At 44.5% G+C, this 19,948-nt stretch overlaps 1 protein-coding gene across 2 annotated transcripts in view; it reads left to right on the top strand.

Moving 5' to 3' along the window:
• Positions 1-19,948, top strand: part of METTL14 (methyltransferase like 14) — a 30,313-nt gene that overhangs the window by 9,033 nt on the left and 1,332 nt on the right. For both annotated transcript variants that reach the window (XM_040418277.1, XM_040418278.1), the window contains exons 5-10: positions 8,899-8,986; positions 9,380-9,470; positions 11,172-11,313; positions 15,390-15,482; positions 18,486-18,602; positions 19,096-19,306. In XM_040418277.1, the coding sequence (XP_040274211.1) occupies positions 8,899-8,986; positions 9,380-9,470; positions 11,172-11,313; positions 15,390-15,482; positions 18,486-18,602; positions 19,096-19,306 (742 nt within the window). The remainder of the gene's footprint in view (positions 1-8,898; positions 8,987-9,379; positions 9,471-11,171; positions 11,314-15,389; positions 15,483-18,485; positions 18,603-19,095; positions 19,307-19,948) is intronic.

Raw genomic sequence — 19,948 nt, 5'->3', positions numbered from 1 at the left:
GTTGTCCTGCAGCTGGAGTCACGTGGTGTGTCTTTTCGGGCACACTCTGCTCTCTCATATGTATCCTGTGCAGCGAGAATACACATGCACATTCTCCCTGTGCGGGGAAGATCTGGGCACGCTAGTCCGCTGTGCCAGAGAGCTATTGTATGACGTTCTATGGGCAACCAAACAGATGAGAATGGTATATTTGTGGGGGTGAGAACTTGTTACTCCTACAGTTTTGAAAAATTGATGCATTTGCAAATAGTCTAGATTTCTCATACTTGGAGCAATGGAGCGTGAATCGAACATTGGGACAGCTCCTTTTAATAATGTCAGACTGTGCTAATTAAGGGGGTTCTATATTTCTGGCCTATCCTCAGGATAGGTCCTCAATATCTGATCAGTGGAGGTGTGACATCCGGCACCCCTGACGATGCGCTGTTTGAAGAGGCCGCGGCACTTTCTTAGTTCAGTGACGTCCCGTTTATCAGTCACATGGCCTATTTGCAGCTCCGAGTAAAAGGTCCTGAGCTGCAATATCAAGCACTGCCACTATACAATGGCCGGGCTGTGCCTGGTATGCTGTGAGGAGGCCTCACTGCTCATGGGAGCGCCACAGCATCTTCGAACAGCTGATCGGCAGGGGTGCCAGGTGTCAGACCACCACCGATCACATACTTATGACCTGTCCTAAGGATAGGTCATCATTATCGAAAACCCCCTTTTAGACTCTGGGTTATTCACTAGGATGGCTGCTCTGCCCAAGATTCGGCTTCCCTGAAAGAGATCTTATATAGGTTTATAATCAAAGCCACATGAAAGGAATGCACAACGCACTGCGCAAGATTTACTTGGGAAAATGTGCTGGCCAGAGATTTCTCAGGGCGCCCGGGGAAATGGCTGTCACATGAAATGACAAAGGGGCAGTCGAGTGAACGGCATAAAATCAAAGGTTGGTGCTAATGTAGAGAGGTTACTAATATATTCCGTTGAATGGTTTCACGTTTCACAAATGGAAAAGTCAATTAGCCTACTGACTTGTCTCGAGCCATTACTTTACTTTGGACATGTAATCAGCAACAAAACCAACGCAAGATATTTCCTAAGACCGAGTCTTCCAATTCTTCCTGGTAATTCATCTTGTGACGCTTGGTTTTGCTACAGCGTTTTAAAGCATTCCACATCTGTTCTACTTTCTTTTTTTATTATTACCATCATTTTATCCTGAGTAAAGAAACTGTGACCCCTTCTTCAGAAGTCCTGAAATGCAGTACGAAGACTGGCAGTTTAACCCTTTAATAACCAGGACTGAAGAGGCTCTAATGACCAGACGCTTTTTTATTTATCGCACGTGGTGGTTTTAACAGTTGGCTGTTTTTAACCAAAATAATTTTTTATTTTATTATTCTTATTTTATTTATTTTTTTCAAACTATAGCGCAGACACTAGGGATCGACCGATATTGATTTTTTAGGGCCGATAACGATACCGATAATTTGTGAACTTTCAGGCCGATAGCCGATAATTTATACCGATATTCTGGGTATTTTTATTTTTGAGAAAAAAAATATTTTCCTACACAAATCTGCTGAAAATTAATATGTTTATTGTTAACGTGTATTTTTTATTTTTTTTTGTAAATCTTTTTCATTTATACTTAATATTTTTGTTGTTTTTTTTGTTGTTTTTTTTACTATCTTTTAGCCCCCTTAGGGACTAGAACCCTTGTCCTATTCACCCTGATAGATCTCTATCATGGTGAATAGGAGCTCACACTGTCCCTGCTGCTCTGTGCTTTGTGCACACAGCAGCATGGAGCTGAACATGGCAGCCAGGGCTTCAGTAGCGTCCTGGCTGCCATGGTAACCGATCGGAGCCCCAGGATTACACTGCTGGGGCTCCGATCGGAGGAGCAGGGGAGAGGGGATCCTGTGGCCACTGCCACCAATGATTAATACTGGGTGGGGGGGGCGCACTGCGCCACCAATGTTTTTACTATTGGGATTGGGCTGGGGGTGGGGGGCGCACTGTGCCACCAATGATTAATACTGGGTGGCTTGGGGGGGGGGGGGGCGCACTGCGCCACCAATGTTTTTACTATTGGGATGGGGGTGAGGGGCGCACTGCGCCACCAATCTTTAATACTGGGGGGCTTGGGGGGGGTGGCGCACTGCGCCACCAATGAAGATAAGTCTCTCAATCAGTCATATACAGGAGGCGGGAGCTGGCTGCAGAATCACATAGCCGGCTCCCGACCTCTTTGAGCGGTAGCTGCGATCTGCGGCACCTAAGGGGTTAACTACCGCGGACCGCAGCTATTGCTCATAGAGGTCGGGAGCCGGCTATGTGATTCTGCAGCCAGCTCCCGCCTCCTGTATATGAATTAATGAAAGACTTATCTTCATTGGTGGAGCGGTGGCCACAGCCCCGCCCCTCCTCTTGTCTTCTCTCCTCTAATTGGCGGCAGCAATAGCAGCATCACAGGGGGAGGGAGACACTGCTTCCTTCTCCCCTGTGCTGCGGAGGGAACACAGAGAGCGCTGAGAGCAGCGCGTTCTGTGTTCCCAATACGTTATCGGTATATCGGCAAAATAGATGCCGATAACGGTCAAAATCCTCAATATCGGCCGATAATATTGGTAAAACCGATAATCGGTCGATCCCTAGCAGACACCAAAACAAATTATTAAAATGGCTTACCTCTCTTGTGTGGATTTTAAATTTCTTTTTTTAGCGATGATTTTGGTTGGAATAGGCCTTTTTTATTTTTTCTTGTATTTTATTACATTTTTAACTTTTTTCCATTTATGTTTGACACATAGTGGGAGGAATTTATCATCCCACCCACAGCAGATTTCTTTCGAAAAAGTTTTAAACCTCCTGTTTGCGACTTTTTAAACGTCATTGCGCCTAAAAGTAGGCGCAAGTGGAGTTTTATGCTGCCCTCTCCACTTTCCCAAAAAGGGGGCATAAGCGGTGCTAGTGGGCCCGGCAAATTCATCTTTCTGGCATAAAAGAAAGCAGAAATGTAAAATCTACTGTAGCTCGGAGCTGCTATAGCTTTCATTTTTTTTTGTTAGTTTTTTTTTTGTACTATTTCCACTGTACTAGATCATTCAAAGGAGCCACAGTTACCAGGGAATACAGCTCCCTGTGGAGGCATTGGCTTGTATGGCTTGTAATGGGGTTAGCCTCTTAAAAACTGGGACAATTTTAGTGTTTTTGCCTTCATGTTTTTCTCCTCGACTTCTTCTAAGAGCCATACCATTTTTTTTTTTCATTGTCCTTTCAGATAGCTATATAAGGGATTGTATTTTTTTTTAATGGCACCTTGTAATTTACCATATATCATGTACTGAAAACAGGGAAAAATTCTTTGTTGGGTGAATTGAAAAAAACTAAAACTAAATTCCACCATGTTTTTCACATCACAGCATTCACTGTGCACAATAAATATTTTTCTATTTTATTAGTAAGGCAGTGTGTACATACAGTATTTATGGCAACTATATAACTTGTGTCTGGCATTTTTTGGAAGTTTTCCCCTGTGCATGCTGAATGTCTAGTTTGCATTTCTCCCAGATCTGGTGGGTAGAGGCTAGCTGCCATCCACTGCACATAGAAAGTAGAGGAAAATCTGCTTCCTAACCGTCTCTTACTCAGAAGCAGTCACAGGATCGTGGAAGACATTATAAGGAAGTACTGACCCGCATGGTTGTAAATAAAGCACAGTCTTGTCTTACTCAGCTCCTGCTCACTTCTCCCTCTTCCCCCCTCCATGAACTTGTATTGGCATGTGTAACTTGTATATACATGTGGAGCTGTTCCTTCCTTGATGGATTCACAGCATATTTCAAAGAGAAAAGCAAATAGCGTGGGATGGGTGCACAGCTGATAACATGAGAACCAGACATTTGTCACTGATAAGAAATATTACAAACTTTCTTATGGTTGTTTGTACTATTGATTTATGCAAAGTTGCGTGAAAAGTTATTCCGGCGATGGAACTGCTTGCCGGATCACTCTGCCTCAAGTGTGAAAGTAGCCGATCTTCCATTACACATGCATTGCTACACTCCTGCCGGATCCGGCAAAACGTATGTCTGATAGAATGCCTGATCAGTCAGAAAAATGCATTTAAATGCGGATCCGGCATTCCAGTATTTTGAATACGGCACTAATACATTCCTATGGAAAAAAATGCCGGCTCCGGCATTCAGGCAAGTCTTCAGTTTTTTTGTCTGGAGATATCTTTTTTGCCTGATCAGTCAAAATGACTAAGGGCTCTTTCACACCTGCGTTATTGTCTTCCGGCATAGAGTTCCGTCGTCGGGGCTCTATGCCGGAAGAATCCTGATCAGGATTATCCTAATGCATTCTGAATGGAGAGTAATCCGTTCAGGATGCATCAGGATGTCTTCAGTTCCGGTACGGAACGTTTGTTGGCCGGAGAAAATACCGCAGCATGCTGCGCTTTTTGCTCCGGCCAAAAATCCGGAACACTTGCCGCAAGGCCGGATCCGGAATTAATGCCCATTGGAAGGCATTGATCCGGATCCGGCCTTAAGCTAAACGTCGTTTCGGCGCATTGCCGGAGCCGACATTTAGCTTTTTCAGAGTGGTTACCATGGCTGCCGGGACGCTAAAGTCCTGACAGCCATGGTAAAGTGTAGTGGGGAGCAGGGGAGCAGTATACTTACCGTCCGTGCGGCTCCCCGGGCGCTCCAGAGTGACGTCAGGGCGCCCCAAGCGCATGGATCACGTGATCGCATGGATCACGTCATCCATGCGCATGGGGCGCTCTGACGTCATTCTGGAGCGCCCCGGGAGCCGCACGGACTGTAAGTATACCGCTCCCCCGCTCCCCGCTCCTACTATGGCAACCAGGACTTTAATAGCGTCCTGGGTGCCATAGTAACACTGAAAGCATTTGGAAGACGGTTCCGTCTTCAAATGCTTTCAGTACACTTGCGTTTTTCCGGATCCGGAGTGTAATTCCGGCAAGTGGAGTACACGCCGGATCCGGACAACGCAAGTGTGAAAGAGGCCTAAGGCTACTTTCACACTTGCGGCAGAGAGATCCGGCAGGCAGTTCCGTCGCCGGAACTGCCTGCCGGATCAGGCAAAATGTATGCTAACTGATGGCATTAGTAAGACTGATCAGGATCCTGATCAGTCTTAAAAATGCCTGATCAGTCGAAAAAATGCATTGAAATGCCGGATCCGTCTTTCCGGTGTCATCCGGCAAAAACGGATCCGGCATTTATTTTTTCACCTTTTATTCAGTCTGCGCATGCGCATACCGGAACGACGGATCCGGCATTCCGGTATTCTGAATGCCGGATCCGGCATTAATACATTCCTATGGGAAAAAATGCCTGATCCGGCGTTCAGGCAAGTCTTCAGTTTTTTTAGCCGGAGATAAAACCGTAGCATGCTACGGTTTTCTCTTTTGCCTGATCAGTCAAAACGACTGAACTGAAGACATCCTGATGCAAACTGAACGGATTAGGGCTCTTTCACACCTGCGTTATTGTCTTCCGGCATAGAGTTCCGTCGTCGGGGCTCTATGCCGGAAGAATCCTGATCAGGATTATCCTAATGCATTCTGAATGGAGAGTAATCCGTTCAGGATGCATCAGGATGTCTTCAGTTCCGGTACGGAACGTTTGTTGGCCGGAGAAAATACCGCAGCATGCTGCGCTTTTTGCTCCGGCCAAAAATCCGGAACACTTGCCGCAAGGCCGGATCCGGAATTAATGCCCATTGGAAGGCATTGATCCGGATCCGGCCTTAAGCTAAACGTCGTTTCGGCGCATTGCCGGAGCCGACATTTAGCTTTTTCAGAGTGGTTACCATGGCTGCCGGGACGCTAAAGTCCTGACAGCCATGGTAAGTGTAGCGGGGAGCGGGGGAGCAGTGTACTTACCGTCCGTGCGGCTCCCCGGGCGCTCCAGAGTGACGTCAGGGCGCCCCAAGCGCATGGATCACGTGATCGCATGGATCACGTCATCCATGCGCATGGGGCGCTCTGACGTCATTCTGGAGCGCCCGGGGAGCCGCACGGACTGTAAGTATACCGCTCCCCCGCTCCCCACTACTACTATGGCAACCAGGACTTTAATAGCGTCCTGGGTGCCATAGTAACACTGAAAGCATTTGGAAGACGGTTCCGTCTTCAAATGCTTTCAGTACACTTGCGTTTTTCCGGATCCGGAGTGTAATTCCGGCAAGTGGAGTACACGCCGGATCCGGACAACGCAAGTGTGAAAGAGGCCTTACTCTCCATTCAGAATGCATGGGGACATACCTGATCAGTTCTTTTCCGGTATAGAGCCCCTGTGACGGAACTCTATGCCGGAAAAGAACAACGCAAGTGTGAAAGTAGCCTAAACTGAAGACATCCTGATGCATCCTGAACGGATTGCTCTCCATTCAGAATGCTTTGGGATATACCTGATCAGTTCTTTTCCGGCATTGAGCCCTTTTGATGGAACTCAGTGCCAGAAAAAAAAATCGCTAGTGTTAAAGTACCCTAAGGCTTCATTCAGACGTCCATAGTGCATTGCGGATCTGCAATACACCCGGCCGGCACCCCCATAGAAATGCCTTTTCTTGTCCGCAATTGCGGACAAGAATAGGACATGCTCTATTTTCTTGCAGAGCTGCGGACCGGAAGATCTCGGCCGCGCTCTGCAAGTGTGAATGCGGAGAGCAAATAGTGTGCTCTCCGCATCTCTTCCGGCCCCATAGAGAACGGATAATTGCGGAACGGATGCGGACCCATTCTACGGATGTCTGAATGGAGCCTTAGAGAATTCTATCCAGCACTCAGAATCCATTATTTAAAGAGTTGTGTCATCATTAAACATTAGGTTAATTTAATTCAGCATGAAAATCTAGTTCTTTTCAGAAATTTACTTTGTTACAAAAATACTTCAGTTGTGAGATGTTCCCATGACTCCATTAAAATGGCATCCCAGGACGGACAGAAAAACGTTGCAGGCAGTATTTTGATATCCGCCTCCAGAGCGGAATGGAGACTGATCGGAGGCAAACTGATGCATTCTGAGCGGATCCTTTTCCATTCAAAATGCATTAGGGCCAAACTGATCCGTTTTGGACCGCTTGTGAGAGCACATGACGGATCTCAGAAACGGAAAGCCAAAACGCTAGTGTGACAGTAGCCTTAGCTACACCTATGTCAGCCTTGTGCCCCAAAAGCGTAGTCCTGCTGAACTCCCACAATGCACTGGTAACAGGAAACGCTTTCTTTAGCTTTCGATGTGGTTAGAGAAGAAAACCTAATGTAAGCAGCCAAGCGGTATATTTACTCACGTTCTCAGTATTGCATGTGCATGTTAGGGTGTGTTCACATCTGTGAAGCCTTTGTCATAGATTTTGCTTAAAATAGCACAGTCTGCTGCACCCTATCTTGTCTGGTAAAATGGCAGCCACCCAAGGGACCCCATTTTAGTAAGTGACTTCCATCAGGCATTGTTGCTGTCCGTCACCAGACAGATCTGGCACTTCTGTCAATTTTAGCGTCCTAATTAGCGTTGTAAATGAGCCCTTCAAATGGTTTTCCAGTTTGAGTTGGAAACCGGACAACCCTCAGTTCCATCTGAAATAAAGAACAGGTAAGTAATTGCCTCCCAGATCCCCCGTCGCCATTTCCTTTCTCACGGCTGGGCTCTATTTATGTGGCTGCAGTGGTGATGTCAAGTCGACAACATGTGACCGCTGCAGCCAATCACTAGCCACAACGGTGCACACCCGACGAGACCAATGATTGGCTGCAGTGGTCATGTGGTGTTGAAATGACATCACCACTGCAGCTGGGTAAATAGAGCCTGGCGGGAAGAACTAGGGATCTGTAACTACTTAGTCTACTTTCACACTGGCGTTTTGGCTTTCCGTTTGTGAGATCCGTGAGGGCTCTCACAAGCAGTCCAAAACGGATTAGTTTGCATTCTATTGCATTCTGAATGGAAAAGGGTCCGCTCAGAATCCATCAGTTTGCCTCCGTTCCGTCTCCATTCCGCTTTGGAGACTAACACCAAAACGCTGCTTGCAGCGTCCGTCTGATGAAACTGAGACAATATGACACAATAGAAAACGGATCCGCCCCCCATTGACTTTCAATGGTGTTCAAGACGAATCAGTTTTGTCTATGTTAAAGATAATACAAACGGATCCGTTCTGAACGGATGCAGACGGTTGTATTATCTGAACGGATCCGTCCATGATGGATCTGCACAAAACGCGAGTGTGAAAGTAGATCTGTCCTTTATTTCAGGTGGATCCCAGGGGTTGTCTTGTTTCCTCCTGAAACTGGACAACTACTTTAACTGTGAAATATAAACTTTTTTTCCCCAAAGATTTAATATCGAAATTTCAATATACATCAACGTACACAAACCAATTGCTGTTTTTCTAGTCTGTGTAGACATAGAGGGGGTCATTTACAATGGCTCTTACGCCAAAAACGGGCGTGAAAAACGGCACAGGCTACAACTTTTTAAATGCAGTTGTGACTAAATTTAGTCCCAATTGGTGTTTCTGCTCCATTCTCCCCACTGTCTTATAAGGGGCTGGGGGCCATCGCCTCCACCAATTTATCATCATTTATACATGAGGTGTGTACCTCATCATAAATTAAGCTCATCCTCCGGCGGCGCAGGGGTTAGCAAACACCTTTCACTTGTATGGGAGCAGCGATTGGTGGTGGACCGCGCCTGGGAAATCCGGGTCCTCCAGCCATAGCTCTCCCCGCTCTGTTCTCGTTGTAGTTGCGGGTCTCGGAGGTGGGACCCGCACCTATCAGACAATGGGGGCATATCCTAGCGATATGCCCCCATTGTATGTGATGGGAATACCCCTAAGTTCCCTTTAACCATTTCTTTTTTGCAGGGCACCCAGAGCTTGAATCCTCACAACGACTATTGCCAGCATTTTGTTGACACGGGCCACAGACCTCAGAACTTTATCAGAGACGTTGGTATGATGTTTTCTGATGTATTAGCATGCCATCAATTTTTTATGTATTACTTTTATGTGTCTGTTTTTAGCTGCAGGCAAAAGCTTTATATCCCCAGGCGTTAAAACAGGCAATGTCATTCATGTATTTCTCTGCATGATTTTCTAAGGTTTACAGTATTCATATACTTTTATCCCAGGTCTATAACCTGACCCTGGAAAATACATAATGTGTATGTATCGGTGAGGAGTTAAGGGATTAGGCCTTTAATAATTTCCTGTCTAGAGGCAGCCAGACACACAAGGGACTGCTTCATGTTCTCGTACTATCGGAGATGGAAGGCATGATTGTCCGCACATGTATTCCAAGGTTTCTTTTCAGGACCTGTTAACACCGTTTCCATTTCCTGTTTAGGATTAGCGGACCGATTTGAGGAATATCCAAAACTCAGAGAGCTGATCAGACTGAAGGATGACTTAATATCAAAATCCAATACTCCTCCAATGTAAGTGACTATGTACGTTTGGAAAAGGCCCATTTCCAATCCAGCATGACTGTGCTCCAGCCCAAAAAGCCATGGTCAGAAAGGCATGGTTGGGTGAGTTTGGTCTGGAAGAACTTGACTGACTTCAACCCTAATCAACAATTTTGGGATGAACCAGAACAGAGACCGTGAGTCACTCGGTTCCCCTCATCTAACATCAATGTCTGACCTCACAAATACTTTTCTGGATGAATGGATAAACATTTCCACAGATACACTCCAAAATCTTGTAGAAAGCCTTCACAGAAGAGTGGAAGATGTTTTAGTTACCAAAGGGGGACCAACTCCATATTAATGCCTATGGATTTAAAATGGTGTGTCTTAAAAACTCCTGTAGGTGTAATGGTTTAGGTGTCCCAGTTCTTTTTCCCATATACTGTACATTTATTTTATAGATGTTTGTGACTGCTCCCTCTGAAGATCTACCTTCACCCTGGCAGTCACTATGGTGGGGCACAGGAACCCTCATTTTAATAGGATGGTTTTATATACTGCTTCATCTACATTCATTCTGTCCTAAGCCGTTAGGCAGCTCCTGATCCCTACCTAGTGGCGGTACAATGTTGTTGCAGCAGAGTGAAATCATCGAGGACCATACAAGATCCTGTCCACTGATGGTTCTGATTTGTAGACTTTGTCTCTGTTGCAGTCTACACTTCTATATGTTTCAGGGGCAATAAAACCCAGAAAGAGAAGACACAACTGTCCCACAACTTGTTACAGATTGTAATCACTGCAATCAGTCCTTGTCCTTACTAGGTTCACATTTAATCTCTGGACACCCACACAAAGATTGGTAGATGGTCACCTCGTCAAACTGTAATTCAGGACCCTGACACCACTGTGCTGCCCACACAATGTTACTAGGCAGAAGGAAAGATCAAACGATAGATTTTCACCTAAAAAACATAAACTGTTTTGTATTTTATACAAAACCAGGGAATTTATATTTCTAGAGAGAATTTCCAACTAAATGTGAAAGCAATCACTAATAATTCCGTGCCTTAGTTGTCCTTCTCTATCCAGTCAGTAAAGATGCCACCTGGACATTTCTTTATCAGTTTCTTTTCCCGAAAATGATAAACTATAATGGGAACGTCACGTCTTCTAAAGGCAGTGACCAGGGGTGAAACAAATGTAATATGACCGACGATGTCCATGTGTGTACAGCATTGATCTCACTGCCCTTGCCAAGACCAGAATCCTGGAGCACTCTGCAATTATTCTGTGTTCTTAAAAAGACCCACACCCCTTTTAATTCGCATTTGTCAATCCTGGCTAGACAAACAGTATTTTTTTAATTATTTTTTTATTTGCAAAGTCCTTTATGTTAATTTTAGAGATAAACATACATGACTTTTTAAGTACTTGAAATCAGATCAACTGCAAATCCTATACAGTGGAATTGCAGTGAGCCAGTTGTCAGGTCCCTTATGTCTCCGGGAGCTGAAGGCAGATTCTGGATTACTGTAGAAATGTCCATAAAACTCTTTTTGTTTTGTCTTTTAATCGGAGGCATTTTCCTTTTTTGTTTCTTTTGTCTGCTCCGTCTTCTGGCCTTGTGAAATTCCACATTATATGGAAGATCTCCATTGATATAACTGCCAGATTATCAAGTACCAGACGAAAGGAGTTTCACCATATGGCTTTTTTCTGACGCAGGTACTTACAAGCGGACCTTGAGACATTTGATCTGAGAGAGCTGAAGAGTGAGTTTGATGTAATCCTCCTTGAACCGCCACTGGAAGAATATTTCAGGGAAACTGGCATTGCCGCCCATGAAAAGTGGTGGACCTGGGAAGATGTGAGTATCCCCAAGTGAAATCTGTTAGAGCAGGCATGCTCAACCTGCGGCCCTCCAGCTGTAGCATAGACTACAACTCCCATCATTCCCTGACAGCCTACAGCTATCATCCTACGGAAGGCCATGGTGGGAGTTGTAGTTTTACAACAGCTGGAGGGCCGCAGGTTGAGCATGCCTGTGTTAGAGGTATAACTATATGTGTGATCAGCCAGAGAAGACTAATTTCAGACGAGCCTGTCCCATGCGGAAGTCACACTCTGTTTGTGAGTGTTATTTCCCGTTATGGGCAATTCTCGTTTGCATATCTGTTTAGTAGATGATTACTCACATGACTTGCTCCCCAGATACATAATATTCCATGTATCCAGATGTTTTGGGCCATGTAGGCAACAATCCGATCTGGATGAGTGAACTGTACAGACTACAGTGTCCATGGCCTCCGGCAGTCACCTTTTCTTGTTTGCTCAATGAGCCACAAGCAGGACAACCACGACACAAGAACAGATTGTCTATTTTCCCCTGAGATTTCAGCTTTGACCAAAGGTTAATCCTGTCACCAACCTGTCAGAGGAAGGAGATTGATCTCAAGCTGTACTGTGTGTGAGCAGTACTAAAGAAATCCATTTCATGGAAAGAATTGAATTCTGCCACAGCGTGCCATGTTTTAATTAGCCGCTCGTTTCCTCCAGTTGATGTGTGTCACAGCTTTAACAATTTATAAAATCTAGGGTTTTCTGTCATCCATTCTGCAGCTTAATATTTCGGCTGCTTACCTTGCCTTAGCATAGCTGCACGGTGCCATACTTATACTGTACTCCTAGCATGCTCTGAATTTTCCCCATATAGGAAGAATGATAAAACTAAGTCTTTAAAGGGGGTTGTCCCATAAAAACAACTTCTGCCCTGTCCATTGGATAGGGGATAAGTGTCTAATTGGCTGTCCCCTGGGGCCCCCCACTGATCACGAGAATGGATGCCTATGCTCCTCGTTTAAATGGAGCGGCACACACTCATACATGTCCCTCGCTCCTGCTGAAGATAGCCAAGTACAAGTGTTCTGCTATCGTCAGCAGTCCCATAGAGCTCAATGGAGTGGCAGCGTGCATGCGTGATCACCGCTTTATTCAAATGTGGAAGAATGGACCACTGTTCTTGTGATCAGCAGGGGCCCTGGCGTTCGGTCCCCCCAACGATCAAACCCTGTTCCCAGTTGTTTTCACGTGACAACCATTTGTTTTATTGTTCTTAAAGGGGACCTGTCAGGAGAGTCATGCTGCCCAAAGTTAAAACAGCACAGTGTGTATTTCAGTGCAGCTTTGAGTGCTGACAGTCTGGACAATAAAAAATAATAATGTGGACTCCTTATCTGCAGTTCTTGTCATATATTATTATAGATAATAGTCCAAAATAGGGGTGACAGATTCCCTTTAAGCTAGCTGAAGCTATCAATGTGACTGGGTGGGATCGAACATGTAGGATTTCATTTTAAACTATCCTTTGTTCCTGTGGGAAATAGCCGCTGCAAGAGTTAATCCAAGCCACAAGTGCATGTACATGGCGGAGTGAGGAGGAATAGCTGTCAGCTAAACAGCATCAGAAATCCATTTCCCTGCCCACAGTGCCACATAAAGAGGAAGGTTTGCCATCCAGTAGTTTGTGAACAGTGGGTGCCAATCCTCTTTGGAAGGTGGCATTGGTTATCATTAGTGTTGAGCGAATCGAAGTTCAGGGAAAATTTGATTCGCCGCAAAGCCAAATTTCCTCGTGCTTCTTGGTAACGAATCGATTTTCCCTGAATGGTGGTAAGAAATGTTAAAAAATCACACTCGCCGCCATATTGATTGAAAATCCTGTGCGTCGTTGATGCGCAAGATTTCGTGTTGGATCTTCATTAAGATGGCGGTGACCGGATAAGGGTATGTGTGATTTTATTTTATTAATTTTACACTGTATTATTCATGTCAGATGCCACGATCAGTTATGACTGCAGCATCTGAGAGGTGCAATGACGGGGAGCGATGCAATCGCAGTTCCCTGTAATTGCACCCTCTACTTTCAAAGAAATGCGCTTCGTAAGTAATTCGTCACAAAGCTATTTTTTTGCAAAATTCAGAGAATCGGCCGAATCGAATTTTCCAGTACTTCGCTTATCTCTAGTTATCATAACAGCTAGATGTCCCACTGGTCTTGGACGTCTGAATGGCTGCCACAATAATTTTCCTGATTTTGGATCATACAGAAGAATTAGACACTCTATGGGCATGTGAAATGGGGCTTCCTGCCAGATTCATTTTTTACCTCTTCCCTGAGTAGGAGTGACCTGTTTGATTGCAGGTGGCCTGACCTTTAAAACCCCCCTACGGTTGTCTCTCTGCCACCCCGTTTAAACACCGTACTAATGTCGCACGACTGAGGAAGAAGGGAGTAGGGATCGACCGATATTGATTTTTTTTTTTTAGAGCCGATACCAATAATCTGTGAACTTTCAGGCCAATAGCCGATAATTTATACCGATATTTTATATCTCATAATATATATTATATTAGTTGGTAGTCACTGAGGTGGTGGAAATTTGCATTTGGCACTAGTATATTATAAATGTAAATTATAAATTAAGAAAAGCCGTTAGTTGGTAGTCAATTTATCATTTACATTTATAATATACTAGTGCCAAATGCCAATTTCCACACCATCCCCCCTCAGATCAGACCTTTATTAACCCCTATCAGACCTCAGATCAGACCTTTATTAACCCCTATCAGACCTCAGATCAGACCTTTATTAACCCCTATCAGACCCCAGATGAATAAAATAAAAAAACTCCTCACCTCTCCTGCGCCGCAGCTCCTCTTCATCTCTGGGTCTGGTGTCTCGCTCACCTGACAGCGTGCAGCATCAAGTCATAGTGCGCGCACTAGGTCCTGATGCTGTACGGGGTCAGGACAATGCAGCGTGGGCCCCATCAAAGAAGACCAGGGAGGGTGAGTATCTGAAGCTCTTGCTGCGCTTCTTCCCCGCTCCTGGCACCTGATGCATACTAGTGCGCGCTTCCATAATGGAAGCGCTCACTAGTATTCGCTTTATTTGCATTATCGGTATATCGGCAAGGTTAGATGCCGATCCCGATAATGTACAAAATCTTGAATATCGGCCGATAATATCGGTACTTCCGATAATCGGTCAATCCCTAGAAGGGAGCGATCAGATATTAATTATCTATCCCTTGTGAAGGGGATAATGTGTTTTGTGGGGAAACACCTGCAAGAAACAGCACTGCATTTAAACTGATTATGTGCACAGTCCAGGGGGTCCCACTGAATTCTAGCAATGAGTGGAGTTCATTATGTTCTGTAGCAGGACTGATGTACATTAGGACAACAGGGGGGTTCAGTGTTTTCAGCACATTACAGGCTGTTGTTTTATGGTATGTATTCCGCTTCCTATGCACAGACTATGGGAGTGGTACCAGCGGGCAGGCTGTAACAATACATTAGTAATCTGTCCTCATTGATTTTTTGATATGTAATGACTGTCTGTCTTAGTTACTCGTTTCCAGCCATTTTCAGCAATAACTGGGTACCTGTCCCTACTGCACAAGCACAGCAGAAATGAACACCCTTCTTGATGTCCATAAGCTGTTAGTGGAATCAATGCAAATGTTTGGTCCTCCAGAGGGAGAGACCTCATAGCTGATGTTCCTGAAGGGCGCCCACTATTAATTCCCTTAATCCACACAGCCCCATTAACAACCTGACGACACCAATCAGTGTGTTGTATTTACAGGTGAGGGAGGCAAATAAACTTCAAGGACCTCCACCTGGTCATGGAAGCCTTTTCATCCACATTTTGGCCCCGTTATCTTATTTAGAGGTGATGACTATTTGCGGACACCGCTGGGAATGTTGCCCGGTATAATTTCCATTACACAATCTCTCACATCTGCTGCACATTAGAGCCCCTGGTTCTGACTTGGTGCTATCAGAATGTGAGCTTGGAGAATTGATGAGCTGTCAAAACGTCTGCACCAATTTAGCAAAGTCCTTTCTTTCATAGTCTCCTCTTTTTTTCCGTTGTAGATCATGAAATTAGATATTGAAGGCATTGCAGGCTCCAGAGCCTTTGTGTTCCTGTGGTGCGGCTCTGGAGAAGGTCTGGACTTTGGTAGAATGGTAAGTGGGATAATCCCTGTTACGGAGCCGCAGTTGACAGCTGCTTCCTGCTTCGCTTGTGTCTGTGATGCCGGTGGGTAAAGTAATATGTGAGAAGATGCTAGAGATTCCTGATGGTGGAAGCGGCCACGTGTGCTGTATTCACTTGGTGTATCATTATACGGTCTGCATTTACTGGTCACACGGACATGTTTCCTGGCATGCTGGTGAAATGGATTACTATTGACATTAAGTGACTAGTTTATTGTGGTCTAAATGATAACAGAGAAGCAGCTCTCCTGTGCCGTCACTGATAAATTAAAGAGATGGTTTCGGAACTTAAAACATTGATTTTAAAGTGTGTTTTTCAACGCCACACCACCCCACAGTCACATTAAAATTGGAAAAAACACAAAAATCCTGAAAATGTACCGTAATATTTTTTTTTTTATTGTAGATTTTGAAATTTTGTCTCATATGTACACCTTAGTGGAATAACATAATTTTATCCTTAAGGAGTAACTAAACCTTTGCTTCAAATTCTTATATGATGTCCCTAATGCCCTAAAAATCTTTTTCCAATATACTTTATTTATTAATTTAGTATTTGTCCGCTCACAGAGCATGTAGATTTTGGTAACCTGGCACCTGTCTGCAGTGTACAGTACAATTACCACGTTTCTGGGTGACACTCAGGCACTCAAGCTCGCGTTGACATATTCTCTTGTGGTATATCTTGCTATATTGTTTTTTCATTGTTTGTGTGCCAACTTCCGCTTAGATTTGAGCTTTAGGTGCAAATATTTGTGTTGATGCAATTTTTCAAATCTTTCATGTTTGTCACACAGTTACAGGAAAGTAAAATTTTACATATGGTTGTCAATAGTCCATCAAGGAAACTGCAATCATCGGGTTGTCCGTTTTCAGGAAATATGTAGGTTTTTGAGGTACACTTACTTTTCAAGGAGTGTAATCCCTGCATTTTATAGGTTGCATTGCATTCCCCCTGTAATAACAATTCTAGAGCATTTATTCTTATTCATTCTTCAATAATGTCTTACTAGACAGTTTTATTTGTAAATGTGAAACCTGCAAAAATTATCCTGGCTACTGCAGGTGCAAACTGTCTACTCATCTACACACACCCCTGGCAGTGGTTTGTCTATTTATTTAAGGCCCCGATTCACACGTCCGTAGCGTGTTTTGCGGATCCGCAAAACACGGACACGGCGATGTGCGTTCCGCATTTTGCGGACCGCACATCGCCGGCTTGAATAGAATATGCCTATTCTTGTCCGCAATTGCGGACAAGAATAGGACATGTTCTATTTTTTACAGGAACGGAAATGCGGACCCGGAAGTGCGGGTCCGCATTTATGGAGCCGGGCCGCACATCGTGCGGCCCCATAGAAATGGATGGGTCCGCAATTCCGTTCCACAAAATGCGGAATGAAATTGCGGACGTGTGAATGGGGCCTAATCCATCTAATCTAGTAATATAGTTTATAAGGCCGAAAAAAGACATCTGTCCATCCAGTTCGACCTGTTATCCTGCAAGTTGATCCAGAGGAAGGCAAAATAACCCTATTCTCCTATTAAGGGAATTCTCCAATCAGGCAATCAGAATATCTCCCTGGATCAACGACCCCTCTCTAGTAGCTATAGCCTGTAATATTATTACGCTCCAGAAATACATCCAGGCCCCTCTTGAATTCCTTTATTGTACTCACCATCACCACCTCCTCAGGCAGAGAGTTCCATAGTCTCACTGCTCTTACCGTAAAGAACCCTTTTCTATGTTTGTGTACAAACCTTCTTTCCTCCAGACGCAGAGGATGTCCCCTCGTCACAATCACAGTCCTGGGAATAAATAGATGATGGGATAGATCTCTATACTGACCCCTGATATATTTATACATAGTAATTAGATCTCCTCTCAGTTCCCCCCCCCCCCATTCCAGTTATTACTATAGTTGCCCTCCTCTGGACCTTCTCCAGCTCTGCTATGTCTGCCTTGTTCACAGGAGCCCAGAACTGTACACAGTACTCCATGTGTGGTCTGACTAATGATTTGTAAAGTGGTAGGACTATGTTCTTATCACGGGCATCTATGCCCCTTCTGATGCAACCCATTATCTTATTGGCCTTGGCAGCAGCTGCCTGACACTGTTTTTTGCAGCTTAGTTTGCTGTTTATTAAAATTCCTAGATCCTTTTCCATGTCAGTGTTACCAAGTGTTTTACCATTTTAGTATGTACGGGTGACTTGCATTATTCCTTCCCATGTGCATAACCTTACATTTGTCAGTGTTAAACCTCATCTGCCACTTATCTGCCCAAGCCTCCAATCTATCCAGATCCCTCTGTAGTAGTATACTGTCCTCTTCAGTGTTAATTACTTTACACAGTTTAGTGTCATTTGCAAAAATTAATATTTTACTGTGCAACCCTAACCTATCTATTTATGTTATCTAATTAAAGGGTCTGTCCGAGTTATATAAAAACTCGGGTAAATGGCCTAAAATAACGAATGGATACTCATCTTTTTCTTCCCTGTTTCTTTGAGCGATGTGCTACGGTCCTCCCGCTGTAGATGTCATCTTCTTGGCTGCACCAGTGACGTTCTATGCACAGGTCACTGCTGCAGCCAGTCGCTGGCCTCAGTCATGCACAGGATGTCTCTGCTGAGGCCAGTGATAGGCTGCAGCGGGGACCTGTGTGCATCAGCCAGAAGATCAAAGAGCAGTGGTGAGGACTGGAGCTCATCACAGAAAGTAGAGGAGAAAATGGGGATTATACATTTGTTTGTTATTTTAGACCATTTACAAGGGTTGCCTTTATATAACTCAGACAACCACTTGAATCTGTCTATTATCTATCCATCTACCGATTTCAAATTTATCTATCCCTCCCTTTAGTAGAAAACTTTGGTGTATTGCATGTAGTTTGGGTCTCTCGGGAGGGCACAGGAACCTCTTGGATAATTAAGTTTTGGTTTACAGTACTTTTTATGGTTAATCTGCAGTGCTTGCGGAAGTGGGGTTTTAGACGATCTGAAGATATTTGTTGGATAAAAACTAATAAAGACAATCCTGGCAAGACCAAGACCTTGGACCCTAAGGCAATCTTCCAGAGGACAAAGGTACAGCGTTCCCATCTGTCACTAGAATGAGACATTTGTAGGATAAACAAGATTGTGTCTAAATTCGAGCAGCACAATCGGAGCTGTGTCTTTTAAATCATCACGTCTTCTGTGGGATGTGTGCTGTGAAATATATAGCATGGCACAGTGCGGCAGTATTAAAATAAAGTACCAGCTAGGCAAATATCCTATCCTGCTACTGGAGGTGATGGATGTTTTCATTTTTTAATGTGATGATGAAAAAATTATGGAAGTGGTGCATCATCCTGACAGATATCTGTCTGCTCATTATAGCAGGTGACCATAAATCTTGATAAGAAGCTGTAAGAGAAGCAATTTGTATACAAGCGATACTGTTACAAACTCCTCTTCAGTAGCGTCGACCCTTTACTGTTAGATTTACAGCAGCCCACCCTATGTAAACCTTCATAAAATGCACTTGTCATATGTCCGCCTTCGCGTTATCATTTCCGCACAATGGTTATTTCCATAGGAGCACTGCCTTATGGGTATTAGAGGAACTGTGCACCGCAGCACTGATGGCGACTTCATCCATGCCAATGTTGATATTGACCTCATCATCACAGAGGAGCCAGAAATAGGAAACATTGAAAAGCCTGTAGAGATCTTTCACATTATTGAACACTTCTGTCTGGGACGGAGGCGACTCCACCTCTTTGGCAGAGATTGCACAATTCGACCTGGTAAGAGCAATGCTGTCCTTTGTGAATATATAGCTGAACCGAACACCACAGTTACGGATCACCATGGGTAAAGTTAAGTTATTTTTTTTCAGAAGTTTAATATTGATGGCTTATTCTCAGAATAGGTTATCAATATCTGATCGGTAGAGGACCAAAACCCAGCACACCCACCGATTAGCTGTTTGAAAAGATTCTCCAGCTGATGCAGAACTACAACTCCCATCATGCATTGACTGCATGTGGCCATCAGGGCATGATGGGAGTTTTAGTTTTGCAGCAGCTAAAGAGCCACGGGTTGGTAAACATAAGTCTACAGTATTGTAAGAAGTGCTGAAGTCAGGGGCAGACTGGCCATAAACTCTACAGGTAAATTTCCTGGTGGTCCAATGCCCAGGTGGCCAAATGAGCCCTTCACATGGCCACCGGCCACAGGTGTCCTCCTGAATTCAACTGTATCGCCATCCTCAGGACAATGGTACAGTTGAATACTGAGACGCGGGTGGCAGTATATGCTGCACTGTGGTATTTGGTTCTGCTGAGGCAGCATTTTGTGCTGCACTGTGGTACTACTGGGCCCCACCTACTTCTATAGCCTTGATTTGCCCCACCTTCTGTCAATATGAAACCGCCTACAACATGGGG

Source organism: Bufo bufo, chromosome 2, assembly GCF_905171765.1.
Source record: "Bufo bufo chromosome 2, aBufBuf1.1, whole genome shotgun sequence".
NCBI classification, from domain to species: Eukaryota; Metazoa; Chordata; class Amphibia; order Anura; family Bufonidae; genus Bufo; species Bufo bufo.
The sequence above is the reverse complement of the archived record's forward strand: the minus strand, read 5'-3'. Positions and strand labels throughout refer to the sequence as shown.